The 20,153-nt window shown below is 39.3% G+C and overlaps 1 protein-coding gene across 4 annotated transcripts; it reads left to right on the plus strand.

Annotated features, from left to right (window-relative positions):
- Positions 1 to 1,290: 1,290 nt before the first annotated feature.
- Positions 1,291 to 20,153, plus strand: rhea (Talin_middle and talin-RS domain-containing protein rhea). Of its 4 annotated transcripts, none has more exons than XM_018539209.1 (13): positions 1,291 to 1,444; positions 2,867 to 3,268; positions 3,389 to 3,659; positions 3,731 to 4,234; positions 4,587 to 4,684; positions 5,804 to 5,892; positions 6,681 to 7,139; positions 7,874 to 9,684; positions 10,346 to 12,248; positions 12,519 to 13,265; positions 15,307 to 15,458; positions 16,199 to 16,835; positions 17,523 to 20,153. In XM_018539209.1, the coding sequence occupies exons 1-13, from the start codon at positions 1,306 to 1,308 to the stop codon at positions 19,071 to 19,073; spliced, it is 8,763 nt and encodes a 2,920-aa protein (XP_018394711.1). In that variant the 5' UTR covers positions 1,291 to 1,305; the 3' UTR covers positions 19,074 to 20,153. The 4 variants fall into 4 exon arrangements, with proteins under 4 accessions (XP_018394711.1, XP_018394709.1, XP_018394712.1 ...); XM_018539207.1 differs by having other exon boundaries at positions 1,306 to 1,444; positions 15,307 to 15,437; XM_018539210.1 differs by lacking the exon at positions 15,307 to 15,458 and having other exon boundaries at positions 1,306 to 1,444; positions 7,874 to 8,736; positions 10,540 to 10,553; positions 11,026 to 12,248; positions 16,200 to 16,835.

The following is a 20,153-nucleotide window of genomic DNA, read 5'->3' on the forward strand; positions in this document are numbered from 1 at the left end:
CTCCTTCCCGTAAACGTATAGACTTATAAAATAGACTGAGCATTTGTACGAGAAAAACTAGACTTGATAGAAAGAGAGAGAGATAGTCGCGGAGTGATTTTCTTCTTTTTTAGTAATAAAATTGATTGGTCGCCGCGGCAGGCCGAGGAGTGGCCGAGAGCAACGAAGATAAATGTCCGAGAGTCAGTGGCTGAGAGTTACGCTTAAGCTAATTGGTTCCCCATCGTTCTTATTGTGAGAGAGAAGAAACAACTACTTCTGGAGTAGCGCTGTTCTTCAATGTTATATTATCTTTTCAGCTTCTCTCGTACGAACACTTCATCTATTTTATAAGTTTATGCTACCACGTAAAGAACCTTGAGTAAAACTGCATAGTACTGACAACTACCGACTTCAATGACCTTCATATATATTGACTCTGAATGACTTCCAACATTTAATACTGTAATATTGTAAACTAAAAATTTATTTTAAAAAAACCTCATTATAAACCGTTCGATTTAGACCGTTGTTTTCTTTATACTTTGCATTGCAAAAAACAAGCGAAATCTAATTATTTATTTTTTAAACTTTTTGTGTCAATAATTTTTTAACATGTTACGAACAACTATTAAAATCTATCGAAGATTATTTGGAGTCATGATCTTGACAACATATATTAAGATCATTGTAATTGATGAGGTCGTTGGTATTTGCAGTTTTACCGAACTTTGTAAAGAACCTAACTGGATCTCTATACAAATCGTAACTTGCTTTCAAGCTAATGCGACGGCCACGGCGCCTATCTTTCTCGATGTTGTTAATACAAATAATTATAATTCTCCGGACTGTGTAAATAATATGAATGAATTTTTAGCAATGTTACATGATTACATCAATGAATGTTCTATCGTTGGATCATAACGCGGTAGAGGACATAATAATCGATCCTTGCAACTTGTTGCGTGCAATTTTGCTGTAGGAAGCGGAAACTGCGTGCTCCCGCATAATCCTGTAAATTGCCGTTTACGTAATACTGGGATCATCTGATAATTTTGCGAGATATATATAATTTCACGCGTATGATCGACGAGATGCTAGACGTCCGCGATTATTACACGCGTAACTCCTTTGTTGGTTGGAAAATAAATACCCGTTGATGCGAGTTAACAAAATTATGTTACGAAACTTGAATTAATATTGACGAACGAACCATTCTTTTACTTTGATTAACGTAATCTAATTTCGCGCGGCTATTTTTTTTTTTTCCAGTCGAGTGATTCTGGAGGTTTCCGCGCACGCAGAAAATCACCTCAGGCAATCGCGATGGCTACACTATCTTTGCGCATCTCCATACCAGAGAAGAATGCCACCAAGATGATGCAATTCGATCCCAGCACATCGGTGTATGATGCCTGTCGTATCATCAGAGAAAAACTCGCTGAGGCCAGTAACATGGGTCAACGTAAGTGCTCGATATTTTATTTGGCTGCACCTAATATATTATAGGTGCATGTTTTCCAACATATACAGATGACACACTGTGTCTTACACAAAGTGTTCTGACTGAAATACAGTGTTATGCTGTTATTTGTTTATTGCTAATCGTTTGTAACTTTTAAACGGTGCCACTACAAATAACTACAAACGATTCTAAATCGAATTAACAATTTTTTTATCTCAGAATCTGGTAACAGTTATTTTTTTAAACCTTCATATTTTTTAATATAAGAAACGAAATTATTGTTACTATTACTATAAACAAAACTTCAAACGAAATACTATCATTTTGTGTATAAAAATTTTTATTTATTAAAAGTTAAGTGTCAATCTTACGTAGTTGAACTCAGTGTAATGTTCTGTGTCTTAGTTGGAAAACAGCCTATATTTATCGAGTTTTACTGACAATTTACTTTGTCAGTACTTTTCGCAATATATATCAAAAATATATTTCAATATATTCCAAAAATAGATGGAGCAATATTTTTTGGTGAAACACATTAAATTTTATTTTATTAAATTTTTTCTAATACTGGTATTATTTTTATGGGATAAAACAGATAAAATATTCCGGAAATGTCAATGTATCTCATTAGTCAATTTGTGCTATAAAAAAAGAATATTTAAAGATTAAAAATTGTTATACAGTATTATATTTAAAAGTTTAAGTTATATAATATTGTATATTATAAATGTATTGCTAACTACTTGTTGGACAAGTCATCTGTCGATATATATTAAATACTTTTATTAATTAATTTCATTTTAACATGGATTTTATTCACGTGCTTTTAACTTATTTGATTATGCATAGAATTTTAACTTTATATGACGGTTTGTAAACTACTAATTTATGTATCTCGATTTAATTATTTTGTAATTTAAAATTGAAGATGAAAACAATGGTTAAAATGTTCATTAATGCGTGAATTATTAGCTTTATTAATTTATTATTAATATGCAGAAATAAATTTGTTATCACATAATATTAAATTTATATGTATACACGACCTTCTTGTGTTGGCTCTAAAGGCGTTTTTTAATTTTTTATTTGAAGTTTTTAATTTAATAATTTTTTTTAAATAATAGATATTTAATTTATTTCTAAAATGTGTACCATAAAATATTGTACAGCCTTAACCATAGAGCATTTCCAAAAATTGACGTAAATATTCTATATGTAAGAAAAAATAAATTAAAAAATAGTTTTATTGAGAAGAACGTTTATTTTTATATAACAATTTTAATATTTCGTTAATTTTCTTCTGGCTTTTATTACCGTGTTTTCCAAGAAAAACTAATAAATTGAGGGCTTTATACTTATAGCCGAGGCTATATTATATCATAAAAGTACGATTTCAAATTATCTTTATTGTTCTTTGTATAGCAAAAGATTATGGCCTGTTTCTTTCTGATGAGGATGTGAAGAAGGGAGTCTGGCTTGAGCCCGGGCGAAATCTCGATTACTATATATTAAGGAATGGAGATCTACTCGAGTACCGTCGTAAGCTCCGTACACTTCGGGTCCGCATGCTGGACGGAACGTTGAAGACTATGTTGGTGGACGACAGCCAGCCAGTGGCTAATCTCATGGTAGTGATATGTACGAAGATAGGTATCACAAATCACGACGAGTATTCTTTGGTGCGTGAACTGGTGGAAGATGAAAACGATAATCAAAAGCCTGGAAATTTCGGCACCCTTACGTTGAAGAGAAAGAAAGAAGAGAAAGGCGAAAGAGATACAAAGATGGAGCAATTGAGAAAGAAGTTAAAAACCGATGACGAAGGTAACACTCGAGCTTAAATTGATAAATATTTAGCTCAACTTCTGTTATCGTCCACACATATCATGGTAAAGGTTTGCGAAATACATTTGTGTGACTTAAACGTTTTTTTTTTATTTACAGTAAATTGGATAGATCCGAGTAAGACCTTGCGCGAACAAGGTATAGACGAATCCGAAACCGTTTTGTTGAGGAGGAAATTCTTTTTCTCGGATCAAAACATCGATAGTCGCGATCCTGTACAATTATCGCTGTTATATGTGCAAGCGCGAGATGCGATTTTGGACGGTACGCATCCAATTACTCAAGAAAAGGCTTGCGTTTTTGCCGGAATTCAATGCCAAATCCAGTTTGGCGATCACAAAGAGGAGAAACATAAACCAGGTTTCTTAGAGTGAGTTGCATTTGATATTCATTCCTCGATGCTACATTGATTAACATTTTATTTATATCATTCTTTTTCAGTCTTAAAGAGTTTCTACCGCAATCGTACGTGAAAGTGAAAGGAATCGAAAAGAAGGTCTTCGCGGAACATAAGAAGCATATTGGACTCTCAGAGTTGGACGCCAAAGTTCTGTATACTAAAACCGCCAGGTCACTGAATACGTACGGTGTCACGTTTTTCTTGGTGAAGGAAAAGATGAAGGGCAAGAACAAACTAGTACCGCGTCTGCTCGGCGTGACAAAGGATTCGGTCCTGCGACTCGACGAGAAGACGAAAGAAATTCTAAAGACGTGGCCGTTGACGACCGTGCGGCGGTGGGGCGCCTCACCGAACACCTTTACCCTTGATTTTGGTGACTATTCCGATCAGTATTATAGTGTACAGACTACCGAAGCAGAGCAGATACTCCAGTTGATTGCTGGTTATATTGACATTATCCTGAAGAAACAGAAAGCGAAAGATCACTTCGGTATTGAGGGAGATGAAGGATCTACTATGGTGGAGGATAGCGTGTCGCCACTAAAGTGAGTATCTCTCATGCTTTCAGTGCATGTTAACTCCTCCGAGCTGAATGTGGACAGAAGTAATAATAGCTATTAAGAGTGTGTTAGAGCAATTATCAGTTCTCGATGAGAGTCGGGCTCGTCTTAAAGCGATCGACTTACATTCAATTGTGCGTCATATCCTCACAATATTTTACGTTAATCTAATGCAATCATGGAAGAGTTTTTAAAACGTCACGCAAACAAGTGTGTTCGAACGGTTTCCGATTCTAACGGGTATAATTCGCATTAATAGAAATTAAAATTTTTTAATAAAAATTTAATTAAATAAATACTAGTTGACATTTTTTACATGCGCATTTTTATTCAACAGAGCCACCATCATGCAACATGAGACTAGTAATGTCGGTAAAGGCAATGTAGAAGCTGTTTCAGTCGCAATACCAGCTGTTATGAGAGCTGGAGGAGATGGTAAGCGAAATTTCATCATATTTTACTTCACATTTCATCTTTAAATAATTTGATCGGGATTTTTTTTAAAGATTATTTCGTTATATCAATAACAATCAGGGACTCGAAACCGAACCGAAACCGAAATCGATAACCGGATCATAACAGTTATTTTTATCGGACCGAAATCAATAACCAGACTGAAATATTGTGCTAATGGATCAAAACAGTAACCGGATCGAAAATGTTTTTCGGTTTCAGTCCGGTTTTCGGTTCAAATTTTTAACCTTTTCGGTATGTATAGTATGATCGTCAACAGCTACCAAACATACATATCCTTACGAGCATTAACTATGGTAAACAACAAAAACAATACGTTATGCATGCATAGAAAGTCTGTAATCAGAGAATCGCCAACTCATCACGTGATCCGAATCGCGCTGATTGGCTTGGGGTGCATGGTGCTCAGAAAAGGTTGATACAATAGGCTGTATCATGTTAACTTTTTCTGTAATCTCCAATAGTCGATTATTTTCCTCTCATTCGACTTGATTGATCAATTCTTACAGATTACAGAAAAAGTTAACAGATTACGGCCTATTAAAAACCAATTTTTAGAGAGCGAAAAAGACCGTAACCGGAACCGAAACTAAAAATTAAGTACAGCCTCTGACCGTGGCTAAATAACCAGATTTTATTTCGGACCGAGTCCGTGATAGCGATTGTATATTCAATTATCGGATTTTTATTTGGGTGTATATGGCAGCTTTCAAAACTTTATTATTTTTATAAATTATGGTTACTTTAAATTTTTTAAATCCAAATACATCGCTTTTTAATGTATTTAGAAAAATTAATTAATTAGCATTTCTTTGCACGATTGAATCCTCGGATCTTAGTTGTTAATATAATGCTCTTGTATATATACATATACTTTTATTTTGTAAATACACGTTAAGCGTTTGTAAAAGTGTCGCTTATAATAAAATTCAATAATTAAGCACCACATTAAACTCGCTTTTAGCTTTTAATGGAAAATCATTGTCTAAATGAATAGATTTACAGTATCGAGGACTCGATCGGGATTGTTAATAACTGTAAATACAGCTATAGAGTTAGAGTGCATGGTGTGATTTATAGGGGCTCGACCATATGGAACCGGTCACATAGGTGGTGCCCAGTACACGACCGTCAGTGGACAGGTGAACATCGCTCATGCTCCGCCCATGGTAAGTATTTCTGAAAAGCGTCTAAGTTGCTCTCAAGCTCATGTCGATGTCTTTTAGTTGCTTATTATAAATATATATGCGCCTGAAGTGTAAAACTTGGAGAGCTTTCGGGAACTTTTTACTTTAGCAAACCGTGTATCTCTCTCTACTGTGTAATTATTAACGATTTTGATTATGGGGATATATGTATGGGAATATATGTATTTGGGACGGTATCACTTATTTTGTAAATGTTTATAAAGTCGCAGCGATGAGATGATTATATTGCACGTTAGAGAGCGAAATTTTAAAGAACTAATAGACGGTTAAATTTATTTTCATGCTAGGCGCCTTCTATTGCGGACACAGAGTAGGTACACTACGATAACATTTTCAGTTATTATCTCTTCAGTTCATAGAAGTTAATTTTATTTCAGTTAATTTTATTTCTCCGGTCTGATTCGTTTGCGTTTCATGTTCGTTGATCGACTTTCTCTCGGTACAGTGTTTACTGGATAGATAAAAATTGTTGCAACGCGTAACTTATAATTCATCCTTTCTCAGAATACTTGTTCATGTTCAATCAGTATCAATAAATTCTGTATCGCCGCAACTATTTGTTGCAGTTTACCGCTTTATTATGTACGCGCATTTCATTTACGTTCATTGATTGATCGTTACAAGCAAAACGTTTCGATCCCAATTGCATTTATTTACGCGAAAATTTTTTTTGTGATACTATCAATTATTTAGTCAGATTTTGCAACGGCCATACGTACATTTACAACATATAAACTTCAAAACTATAGGTCCAACAAACTAAGGTGACATCCGTCCTATCTGAACCGCAACGTGCCTTATTATCAACTATCACCGCTGGTCACGAGGTGATCCATATTGCTGAGACAGAACTGATCACAAAGGCTCAATTACCCGAACTCGGCACGGATCCGGCGTCCCTAAGATGGATCGAACAAACGATCGACACTCACAAACAGAACGTGGGATCGCAGATCGCAGCAATGAACGCTGCGACTGCCCAGGTAGTCACGTTAACTTCCGGACCAGCAGACGACGTCGATCATACGGCAGTGGGAGCAGCGATTACTACGATCGCCACGAATTTACCTGAAATGACGAAAGGCGTACGAATGATTGCTGCTCTCATGGATGATGAGTCATCCGGCGAGCGGCTATTAGACGCTGCCAGAAAACTATGTTCTGCATTCTCGGATTTACTGAAGGCCACGGAACCTGAGACTAAGGAGGTGAGTTTGTCGTGTCTATGGAAGAACTGCGTATAAAGTATAATACTTGACTAACTGCAAACGTATAGTTAAATGTTATTTCAACTCTCCTCTTTCCCCACAGCCTTTCTACATAACATCTACACTCTATGGACAATATGTAAGCACTAACATTTAAGTTTTGTAGCGCAATAACATTAGACCTGCTTTTATGAGTGCATCGCGCTCCTTCACGAGCACTTGATCTTTATCCTACTATATCTTTGAGATGCAAATTTTGTTAATAAAAGTTTTTGAATATACATAAATAAACATAAAATTAATATACATATATTCCCCATGGCATACTTGAGCTAAAAGACGTAATCTCTTTATTTAACCCTTCAATATTACTCTTGGTATAGCATATTCAGTTTTCTTTTTCAATAAATAATTTTTCGAAACTTTTGTTTATTTTATTGCCTATAACTTTTTATCGATAAAGATTTATACATTTGTTGGTATTTTTACATTCTTTGATATGTACTGTTTTGATCGAAAAACTGTTTTATTTTTATGAAAATTATAAGCACAATTAAATTAATTGAGTATGCCCTAGTGTGTTGTTCCCATAGCGAGGTGCGCGCGTTTAAGAGTATAAAATATTTAAAAAGACTCACCAAATACGAATTATTAATTGTTTTAAATATTTTTGTTTATTTCTTATTTTATATATTTTTGGATATTTTGTGAGTTAATTGTTGCTTGTATTTTAGCCGCGGCAGAATCTATTAAATGCGGCATCACGAGTGGGTGAAGCGTCGCATCAAGTATTGACAACTATTGGCGAGGAGGATGACTCGAATCGGGAGTTGCAAGATATGTTACTCGCGCTTGCTAAAGCCGTGGCCAATACCACTGCTGCTTTAGTATTGAAAGCAAAAAATATAGCAGCTACATGTGAAGACTCTGCCACGCAGAATAGAGTAATATCAGCTGCAACTCAGTGCGCACTGGCTACATCTCAGTTGGTAGCTTGCGCCAAGGTTGTAGCGCCGACTTTACACTCGCCCGCGTGTCAGACGCAACTGATGAATGCCGTTCGCGAAGTAACTAAGGCTGTGGAACGCCTGGTTCAAGTCTGCAACGAGATGTGCAGCGACGAAAACTTACTGAAGGAGTTGAGCATTGCCGCTGCCGAGGTCAGTCGTACCTTAAACGATCTTCTTAATCACATTAAGACGGCTACTAGAGAACGTGCTAAGGAATCCATCCAGGAAGGTGCGGTGGAAACTATTTTGGTTGCAACAGACAGGCTATTTGCTAGCACTGGCGATGCCGGTGAGATGGTACGACAGGCGAGAGTGGTCGGTCAAGCAACCGCGCAATTGATTCAGAGTATCAAAGGTGAGGCAGAGAGACAGACAGACTCAGAACAGCAACAGCGTCTACTGGCAGCGGCAAAGCTACTTGCCGACGCCACTGCCAAGATGGTGGAGGCGGCACGACAGTGCGCTAGCAGTCCGCACGACGCAAAGATGCAAGATCAACTGCGCCAAGCAGCGGAAGAGTTGCGAGCTGCGACTACAGCGGCAGCAACTCCGGCGTTACGTAGAAAACTTATCACGCGTCTAGAGGTGTGCGCCAAACAGGCCACATCTACGGCCACGCAATGTATTGCGGCTTCTTCTGGTGCCGGCCACCATAACACTAATCCGGCCAGCCAGGAGGAGCTTAACATGGAATGTCGCATGATGGCGCAGCAAATTCCATATCTCGTATCGGGAGTGAAGGGCACGCAGGCACAGCCGGATAATTCTACGGCACAGTTGAACCTGATAAATGCTTCCGAGCAGTTTCTACAACCAGGCACCGCTGTCGTGAAGGCAGCCAGAGCCGTTCTGCCGACTGTCACCGATCAGGCATCCGCCATACAGCTGAATAACACTTCACAGCAATTGGGATCCTCGTTAGCGGATCTTCGATCGGCAGTGACGCGCGCCAGGGAAGCCTGTGGCGGATTAGAGCTCGATGCCGCGGAGGAACTGATAAATAGCCTGAAGGAAGAACTAGGCGAGTTTTATCGCGCCGTCGAAGCTGCCTCGCTACGACCGTTACCGGAAGAGACTACTGAATCAACCGCGTTACGACTCGGTGCCACGTCTAAGAACGTTGGATTTGCTATGGCGCAGCTGTTATCTGCTGCTAAGCAGGCTAATGAGAATTACACCGGAAGCGCAGCTAGAGAAACCGCGTCTGCCTTGAAAGATCTCACGTACGCCGTACGTGGTGTAGCCGCCACATCCAATCAGCCGGAAACGCAAAAGAAGGTGCTGATGACAGCAGACGATGTGATCCTGCGATCGCTACGATTGGTGAAGGAAGCTCGACGTGTACTGAAGAATCCCGATGATCCTGAGAACGAGGCCAATCTAGCTGCGGTCGCAAAAGATGTTTCCAGTTCACTGAATAAGTGCGTGTCCTGTCTACCGGGACAGAGAGATGTCGACGAAGCAATATGCAATATCGAAGATATGGCTCAAGTGCTTAACTTGAACGAGTTTCCGCAAACAAGCAAGAATTATGGGTAAATAGTTTTTGTTGATTGATAATAAAGCAGAACAATATTCTTGGAAATAGGAAATATATTCCTTTAATTATAAACAATCAAAAAATAATAAGAACAATAGGAAAAATACGTTCGTTGTTTCTCATAATGTTTCTTTATAACGGAACGGAGCCGCAATTTCGAAACAAGCACATGGTTTTAAGTAACGAACAACGCAATTATATATTATTAGGTCTATTCTTTTTAGCTGTTCCACAATTCTTACACAGTTCATCTTTCTTTTCATTCCATGTTAAAGAGAAAAAGAGAAGAGATGAATCATGTAAGAAATTCAGCAGAACAAGCCTATTGTATCGCTGAATATAAAATATAATAAAATGTAATTTTTTCAATTCATTCTCATTCTGATATAGGCTTATTTCGACATAAAGCATAGTATGTGTTGACCTTTAAACACCATCTGAAAATATCTGGAGCTTTAGTACGCGCGAAACAACATATTTCTAGCTTAGTTTATTTTAATTAAAATTACGATTGAAATAGCTTTACATAATTATATATTCTGTTTGCTTTGAACTGATTAAAAAAATCCTATTATTTGCTATTCTACATATAGGAATAATTGGCATATAGAGAGATACTATTTTAGTTTTTTTACACTTTGCATTTTACTTTGCAGGCAATTGCAGAGCGATCTCAACACTGCTGCCGCCAATTTGAACGATGCATCATCGAATGTAGTGTCATCCGTACGTTCACCTGTGCAGCTTGCAAATTCATCGAGACAATTTACCAATGCTTTTGGAGATCTGTTGGGTGTGGGTATGGAGATGGCAAGTCAGACAACGGTTGAAACCCGTAGTCAGGTGATAGTATCGTTGAAGAATGTTAGTATGACGTCCAGCAAACTTCTCATGACCGCCAAATCGATCGCGGCTGACCCCACTGCTCCAAATGCGAAGAATCAACTCTCGGCGGCGGCTCGTGCAGTCACCGACTCTATAAATTATCTAGTTGACGTGTGCACCTCGGCTGCGCCCGGACAGAATGAGTGTGACAATGCTATTAGAAATATTCAATCCATGCGATCTTTGTTGGATAATCCAAGCGAGCCCATCTCCGACGCCTCATATTTCGAGTGCTTAGAAACCGTTATGGAAAAGAGCAAGAGCCTCGGGGATGGTATGACCGGCATTGCAAATCACGCGAAGAAATCGGAACACGAGCAGTTTTCCATTGCAGTTCGCGGAGTTTCCTCTTCGATTTGCGGCTTGATTGAAGCAGCGGCTCAAGCGGCCTATCTAGCGGGTGTGAGCGATCCCACGTCGGTAGCGGGTAAACCGGGTCTTGTGGATCAAGCGCAATTCCTGCGAGCAGCACAGGCCATTCACAGTGGTTGTCAGAGTCTCGGTAACCCGACCAGTACGCAACAGCAAGTGCTTTCGGCTGCTACTATGATTGCCAAGCATACTAGCGCACTTTGTAACGCCTGTAGACTCGCGTCCAGCAAAACTAGCAACCCGGTAGCCAAGCGGCACTTTGTTCAGTCTGCCAAGGATGTCGCCAATTCAACAGCGTGCCTTGTTAAGGAAATCAAGGCGCTCGATCAAAATTATTCCGATATCAACCGTGAAAAGTGTGCAGAAGCCACGAAACCATTACTCGAGGCGGTCGATAATCTTTGTACGTTCGCGGGTTCTCCTGAATTCGCGAGCCAGCCGGCCAAGATATCTATTGCAGCTAGAGCCGCCCAGGAGCCGATTACCAGCGCTGGTAAGTCCATTATCGACGGTTCGTGCGCTATGGTACTGGCGGCCAAGAGTCTCGCGGTCAGTCCGAAGGATCCGCCGACCTGGCAGCTGTTAGCCAATCACAGCAAGAGTGTCAGTGATTCAATCAAATCACTAGTAGCGTCGATCCGTGATAAGGCGCCTGGTCAGAAAGAATGTGATGCCACGATTGAAAAGTTGTCGGCACGAATACGCGAACTGGACGCCGCTTCACTGAGCGCAGTTTCACAGGCACTGATGCCGCGCCGCGAAAATACCGTTCAGGGATTCACAGATCAGATGGAGAGCAGTGCAAGCGAATTACGCGAGAAACTAGAGCCGTTACGTACTGCAGCCAAGTATGAGGCAGAGAATGTTGGCCACGCTGTTAATCAGATCGCCCTTTATTCGGAACCACTCGTTTCCGGTGCAATCGGTGCTGCGTCCAATATGGTACACTCAAAGCAACAGATGGTGTTGTTGGATCAGACGAAGACCGTAGCTGAATCTGCGTTGCAACTGATTTATGTCACCAAGGAATCCGGCGGCAACCCGAAGGCTGTTGCACTACATACTGAGGTGGACGAGACCGTCGAATCCACTAAAGACGCTCTTCAAGAGCTACAGAACACCTTGGAGACTATATCGACTTCTGCGGGTATCGTTACTGGTTTGATCGACACGATTTCTCGTGCGATGGTGAGATTGGAGGATCATCGTATGTCCACTATCGATACTGTAGATTCTTATGTGGATTATCAGACAAGGATGGTTGAAGCTGCCAAAGAGATCGCTCGATTAGCACAAGAGATGGTGAGTAGTCTTTAATATTATAATTTTGGCAATTACAAAGCACCCTTAATTTACTGTATTTTCTTGGAAAAAACAGTAACAGAATCAAGTAAAAATAAATAAAATATTAAATTATTAGAAATAAAGTCATATTAAAAAATAAATATTAGTTTACGGGAATTTATGCTTTATTGGCCAAGATTGTATAATTATGTATGCATATCTCTAATGAAGCTAAAGAATCAATCATAAAATATACTTATATTAAATTACTTCACTTTTTAATTTTAGTCTACCAAATCAAGCACCGACGTAGCCAGATTAGGACCTCTAGCAGTTGATATATCACACAAGTACACTCAACTCGCTCGCGACACTTCCGGAGCATCCGCGGCTGCCTCTAATGCTGATGTATCCGCCAGACTTCGTACCGGCGTTCAAGAACTCGGCCGGGCTTGCGCGGATATTGTTCGCGCCGCCGGCACATGTCAGATGTCATCCGGTGACGCGTACGTTCAACGAGAGGTCGCGGAGCATAGTAAAATCGTAACTGAGAAGGTATCGCAGGTATTAGCCGCATTACAGGCGGGCTCGCGCGGCACTCAGGCATGCATCAATGCTGCCAGCACAGTTTCTGGCATTATTGGCGATCTCGACACCACCATCATGTTCGCCACCGCTGGTACGCTGCATGCTGAGAACGAGGGTGACACGTTCGCCGATCATCGCGAGAACATATTGCAAACTGCGAAAGCCCTGGTAGAAGACACGAAGACATTAGTGGCTGGAGCAGCATCTTCGCAGGAACAACTAGCTGTCGCAGCACAGAACGCTGTATCGACAATTGTTCAGCTTGCCGAGGTTGTCAAATATGGTGCAGCCAGTTTGGGCAGTCAGAATCCAGAGGCCCAAGTGATGCTAATCAATGCCGTGAAGGACGTTGCATCTGCACTCGGCGATCTGATACACGCCACCAAAGCTGCCAGTGGCAAACCCATCAATGATCCCAGTATGGCGCATCTAAAAGATTCCGCCAAGGTAATTCGTTTGTTTTTGTTGCAATTTCTTTCGTTTTTGTTTTTATGAGCATTTATCTGTGACGTTCTAACAATGACACTGCTAACAACTTGCGCTTCTGTTGTTGCCTAGCATTAATCCAATTGAATATATATATATTTGTTCGATAAAAATCTATTGTTTGTAATGAAATAAGGAAGTATAAATATTAATCTCTGCAAATAACATGGAGTAACGTATCTAAATTAATTCGCTATAATATATTAATTTGACGACAGAATGTCCTCCGCGGACTAAAATAGTATAATAAATATAATATTTTTTTTGTAATATAAAATTGTAACGAAAGAGTTTCCATAATTATAATTAATTTACCGAATACTAATAGTGTCGCGTTTCAGACATTAATTTTTTTGAAACTTTAAGTATCTACAATGTAACTTATATATTTTTCATAGAGAGATTTACATAAGGTGAAGTTATAAATTTTACACTTGGAGAAAAAGACAGAGTAGTAACAAGTATAACAACTACACAAGTTTTATATGTAGAATTAAAAGAAATCAACCGTATGGTGATATGCCAACAACATTGTGTTACTCTCGCAACATTTATAATAAAGAAACTAACGCGAAGACTCGAATACACAAGGAAATGAAGCTCATTGTTAACAAAAGCAAAATTCTAAATTCATGGTAATGGATCAAGTTGCCAAACTCTTGAATGCCAACATTAATCAAGATATAGGCATTATGGCCGATTTAATCTGAGAACATTTATATGCAAAGATGGAAGCACGTTTTTTAAATTAGTCACCGAAGAATCACCGTAGTATCAAAAATGCGATAACTTGTTAATGTGTGGAGGGAGTGTGGGATGAAGATAAAAATCCGTGTTATTATTCATGGTCTTTCCTATTCTATCTTTATAGAATGAAACCTTGAACTGTCTAAACAAAAGAAAAACAAAGGATCGATGCGTTTGAAATGTGATATTCGAGGTAAATGCTATGAATATCATGGACCATCAGACGCATCAATGTATCCATTCTTTTAAAGCTTGGAATAAAAGATCGAGACTATCCACTGTATATTACCAATGCATAATATCACATTTTGGTTACATAACCAAACGATCTCGAAAAATTGGCTATTGTTGGTAACATCATGGACAAATAATATAAGGCCGATCCCCAACCAGATAAACAAACCGATTGAAAGAAAATATTTGACTTCTATACCGCGGTGAGGATACCTACTAATCGATGGTGGTAATTTATATAATACATTCCCAAATGAAAGCATGGAAACTAAGATCTTCAATCATACAGGATTTCTTAAAAGAGAGAAAGCGAGAAAGATTAATTCTACGTAGTATAAAACTAGTATAGTTGTGTAATTAGTTGCTACCACGATATTTTTCTCTAGGTGTAATAAAATATCTGTGAAGACTAATGACAAATTTAACGTATGCCTAATCTATTAACTCGTCAAATTTCAATAATCTTGTTTCAAACGTAACCACGAGGAATGTTTATTTTTCTTAGAAATATTTTTTTGGGGTGGACTTTAATTGACTTTAATGTTGACGAGCGTCCTCGACTGAATTTCCTCTCTAACTGATTTTGTTCTCGTTCTACTAAAATCTTATATAGTGTTTATATAGAATTGATAGCGTTCATCATCGCTCTCGAACTATGCGAGGTCATTAGATATAGGATGAGGGTATCCAGATCAAAATATGACCGACGCTATTAAAGTCCACCTTGAACTGTTGTTTCCCACGTTCAGCTTCGTATCTGTATCATGTGTGTGATATGAGCAACAGATGTTGTTTTTACATCTAGCGGACAGCATTCTGTAGAAGATTATGTTGTTTGTTTAACGATATTCCGCCTGCTGTACACGCTTCCTCTCACCTTTCTTGATACGATCGAGTTCCGCGGTAATAGCTGCGACAATAGTGCAATTGTTTGTATATCTTGAATGTTTCAACGATGCGAATGGTGGACTTTAATGCGAAAGTCTTATTGATAATTTTGGTCTGGCCTGGTCCGGGATAGGTATTAGAACAGCAGCTGCAGCAGCAGTTCGTGCATCTGAGCGACGTCGGCGGCTCGGAATCGGAATGGTTCGTGTCTGATCAAGAGGAGGAACTAATTCGTCTGCTATCCACTTCTGAAAGCTCTCAGCCGACTCAACGGACGTCTGACTTACTGTTGTTCATGTAGCCAGATTTTCGTTCCCTTTTCGCTGTTGCGTTTTCTATCGCGATCTTGTACAAGATAAATACAAAATGTAACCACATATGTACGCAATACTTCTACGTAGATGTAGTTGCTAAATCGTGCAAGATATCAACATGTCGATGTGCATTAATAGTTAATTAAAAAAGATGGTAATATGATAATCTTTTTGTACTTCCTGAAAATGGCATGTAAAATAATTTTGCCGAAATGTATTACTTTTTTTGCGTTAATGAGTTGTTCATTTTGAAATTTTCCGATCTTATCAATTCTTATTTCTTATCATTTAGTTTATATCTGAAATGTAGAACGAATCATCGTTAGGTACGTATATTTCATTCACAACATTTTGTATAAACCATTGACAGGTTTTTACATACAATTCTAATTAATGCTTCTACATAATTCTACTTATTGTTTCGTTATTAGAAAATCGTTTAATAGACTCATGTAACCAATAGACACGTGCTCCACACGCTAACTAATTACGCGTACGTTAATATGTAAATAATACGCAATAGTACGTATATACAGTAATTATTTTATTAGCATATTGGTTTAAGATCACTATTAAAATCGTAATGTATACTATATTCACTAACTATATGTTATGTCCTCCTTCCCCTCTCTTTCTCTCGCAGATGTTAATATTACGAACGAAAATAGCGGAACGAATTTGTATTGAAATTACATTTAATTTTCGTCTATAGGTAATGGTGACCAATGTAACATCGTTGCTGAAAACGGTGAAGGCCGTGGAGGACGAACATACGCGTGGTACAAGAGCGTTGGAGTCCACAATCGAGGCTATAGCTCAAGAGATCCGAGCGCTCAGCAGCTCAGAGACACAGAGGAGCAACGTAACGCCAGAGGATCTCGTGCGTTGCACGAAGAGCATCACTATATCAACGGCGAAGGCGGTCGCCGCTGGCAACAGCTGCAAGCAGGACGATATAATTGCCGCCGCCAATATGGGTAGAAAGTCCATCAGCGATATGCTGACCATCTGTAAGGGCGCGGCCCACAATTGCGCCGAGACCACCGAGCTGTGTGAACGTACCCTTCAGGCGGGACACGATGTCGCGATCAATTATCGGGAATTGCTTCAAGCCATCCTGCAGATATCGTCGAGATCCGGTGACAAGCATATTTTGCCAGCGATCTCGCGCAAAATCGCGCAAAGTGTAACGGAACTGGTGGCGGTAGCGGAGCTGTTGAAAGGCAATGATTGGGTCGATCCTGATGATCCTACGGTGATCGCAGAAAACGAATTACTCGGGGCAGCTGCCAGTATCGACGCAGCCGCAAAGAAATTGGCCAGTTTAAGACCGAGGAGAAGCATTCAGGTGAGTTTCTTAATCTTGAAGTAATTTGTGAAATGACAGGCACGGCATACGTCAACAGCACGAGTCGTTCTGGTCTCCGCGAGATATGTTTGATTTTCTTGGTCGTTGTGAATGATCGACCGAGAATCGAACATATTATTACGGCGATTGGAGAAATCAACATTCAACAGATGAGTACTAAGAGACATTTGTATATTCTATTATGTTGATACAAAAGATTTAACGCTTTTTTTATCAGTTTACATAATTAGAATCACTTATTAAAATTTTTTAAAAATATTGAAGGACTTTGTCTTTTGTATAGAAAAAAAAAAAAGAATTGTGAAGATATGGATTATCTAAATTTGTAAAAATTATTTCCTAAAATTGCCATTTTTGTTAACGAAATTATTTTTACTTTGCCAAATATAAAAAAAAAATGATCTAAATCGAGCGGTGTAATAAAATTTTTTAATTAATAAATTACTAGTTTACAATATTACTAACAATAATAGTAACGGTAAAAGTAATGCATTATTTTATGTTGTTTCTTAGTAATATTGTAAACTGGAGATTTATTAATTAAAAATATCTTATTATATACCGCTCAATTTATACCGTTTTTTTTTTATACTTTGCACTACAAAAAACGAGCAAAATCTAATTATTTTTACTTTATTTTACAATAAATATTTTTTCTTTTAACAGGAGGCTAACGAAGACATGAATTTTGATGAAATGATTCTGGAAGCCGCTAAATCAATCGCCGCCGCCACTTCGGCGTTGATAAAGGCCGCTAGTGCCGCTCAACGAGAACTCATCGCGACTGGTAAGGTATCACGCACGCCACTGACCAGTTCTGATGACGGACAATGGTCCGAAGGGCTGATTTCGGCCGCTCGAATGGTTGCAGCCGCTACTCACAGTCTCGTAGAATCCGCGAACGCTCTCGTTCAAGGAGTAAGCTCCGAGGAGAAATTGATTTCCAGCGCTAAGCAGGTTGCTAGCAGCACGGCGCAACTGTTGGTCGCTTGCAAGGTCAAGGCCGACCCTGACAGCGAGAGCACAAAACGACTACAAGCGGCTGGTAATGCCGTAAAACGTGCTACCGATAATCTCGTACGTGCCGCGCAACAGGCTATCCAGCAAGAAGAAGACAGGTCGTTAGTCCTGAACCGCCGTATGGTCGGTGGTATCGCGCAGGAAATCGACGCACGCTCGGAGGTTTTGCGAATTGAACGCGAGCTGGAGGAAGCCCGAGGCAGGCTGACCGCTATTCGTCTAGCTAAATATAAGAATCGGCCGGATTTAGCTGACGGGGACGGTGAGGTAGCGGGCGATCAGAGCGGCTATCAAAGTTACACCACTCGGTACGAGACGAAGGCGTACGAACCACAAACTTCGCCCATTCAAACAATGAATTATACTTTGGACCAGTTGCAGTCCACTACGCAGCATATTAGTCAATTTGCCGATCAACAGAACCTGGTGAGTCCCGAGAAGGTACATTCGACGCAGAGCACCCTTGAGAGAAAGATGAAGGACAGTCAGTACAGATCTACTGTCGATCAATATGGATCCTTGGACAGAAAATACATTGTCGATAGTTATCAAGACAAAAGTCCGTACATTGTTACCGAGAGAAAGATTATAACGGACAATTCACCCGGCCAGTATAGTTCGATTGAGCGAAGAATCAATCAGGAGAGTTACGCTACGGATAGAAAACACACGGACGGTATCGCTTCGTATCCGCCACCTCAACACATCTCATATACGACGAAATCCCCGACTCTCAAGACCGTACAGGAACAGATCGCCGAAGATCGAAAGTCCCCGCAGGATCAACCGAAATATCCGACTGATCGATTTTCAGGCGTCAGTCCAATGAGTACGTTTCGTTCCGAGAAGCAAGTGGACACTCAACGATTTAGTAGTGGTATTCCACAGCATCAGACATTTAAAAATATTGAGAGTAAGACCATTCCCGGTCACAAAATCGAGACCGTCACGACGAAGGTATATACGTCCTCACCCGGTAAGAATATCAGCAGCTCCAACTATGAGACTACTGAGGAGACCAAGCAATTCACATCCGGCAATGATTTGTCGACGTTCAAAGGCAGCGATAACGTCGAAGAGCGTACAATGAAACAATCGATGCACAAAGTCACGGAGAAAAAGACCGTCACCATGACGATGTCGAGTCGACAGGAGTCCTCCAACACGAAGACTTTCCGTTACGAGGACAAACAGTGAAAAACGAAAATAAGTGGAGCCCTCTGTACGTAATTAGAAGTGGTAATATTGTCCGAAGATAATCTTAAGAAAAGCGATTTGTCTAAATCGAGCCTAAAAATGCAATATAAAAATCGCTAAAGTACAGATAAAATTATTTTAATACAATAGATAATTTTCTTACAATTGAGAGAGATTAACGAGCTTTAAAATCAAGATTGAAATGAAAATAATGCAATGGCAGTTTTTCATAACGATAAAGATGAACTTTAACAAGGACCTCGCCAATTTCGTCGGGAATCTCTGTTTCTCGTTAAGAGTCTACGTTAAAATTTATCGCCTCTTCAACGCTTCGAAACGAGGAAGAATGCGGCAGAGTTATTTATTAGCGAAACGATAGAAAGTGTCCTTAGATACATGTAGTGTATACTTGTGCTTTCGATCAGTAGCCTTACGAACATATTTAACATGGATGTTTCGCGACTATAAGCCATGGATCGTTTTTCGATAGCCATATAACTGGAATCTTACAAGACGCGAGTTGATGTAATATTATACAGGAATTGCTGATCAAATACAGGAAATGCTGATCGCTTTTATATTCGTATAGTAAGTTTTCCGTTTCTTTTTATTTTTTTCGCTTATACATTTATTCGGGGATGTTAGGAGATAATTATGTGCTTGATTTAATATAGAACTAATTTTATGTTTACTCATTTTATGGTTAAGAACCACTGGATTAACAAGAGAAGCAACATATCATTTAATTTTATTAATTTTTCCGCTGTCGCATGATGTCGAGATAGGCTCGGCGTGGTGACGCGGCACTGCTATTAACACTTTCCATTTTCTCGATTAACTCTCCCTTTCTGGCGTTTTATTGCGTCTCTATTTATATTTTGAGAATCTTCCACAGACTCGCCAAAAATACTGATTCTTTATCCCTTCCCTAACTCTTTTCTTCTAGCGCAGTTCTACGTATGTTAATCTGTAGGTGGTATCTCGTTCTCAAATTGAATTTATTAATTGAACTTACTAATGGGTTCATGTTTTCAAACCCAGTTAAGGCTTCTGCGAGTGATCGATTTAGAGCAATTAGAA

This window comes from Cyphomyrmex costatus, unplaced genomic scaffold (assembly GCF_001594065.2).
Source record: "Cyphomyrmex costatus isolate MS0001 unplaced genomic scaffold, Ccosl1.0 scaffold205, whole genome shotgun sequence".
Classification (NCBI taxonomy): domain Eukaryota; kingdom Metazoa; phylum Arthropoda; class Insecta; order Hymenoptera; family Formicidae; genus Cyphomyrmex; species Cyphomyrmex costatus.

Excerpts from the sequence above, each read along its gene's own strand:
- rhea (XM_018539209.1), top strand. The coding sequence starts at position 1,306 with ATGGCTACACTATCTTTGCGCATCTCCATACCAGAGAAGAATGCCACC. Across the intron at positions 15,459-16,198 it reads ACTCAACGGACGTCTGACTT|GGTAATGGTGACCAATGTAA; the intron begins ACTGTTGTTCAT and ends TTTTCGTCTATA. Across the intron at positions 16,836-17,522 it reads GACCGAGGAGAAGCATTCAG|GAGGCTAACGAAGACATGAA; the intron begins GTGAGTTTCTTA and ends TTCTTTTAACAG.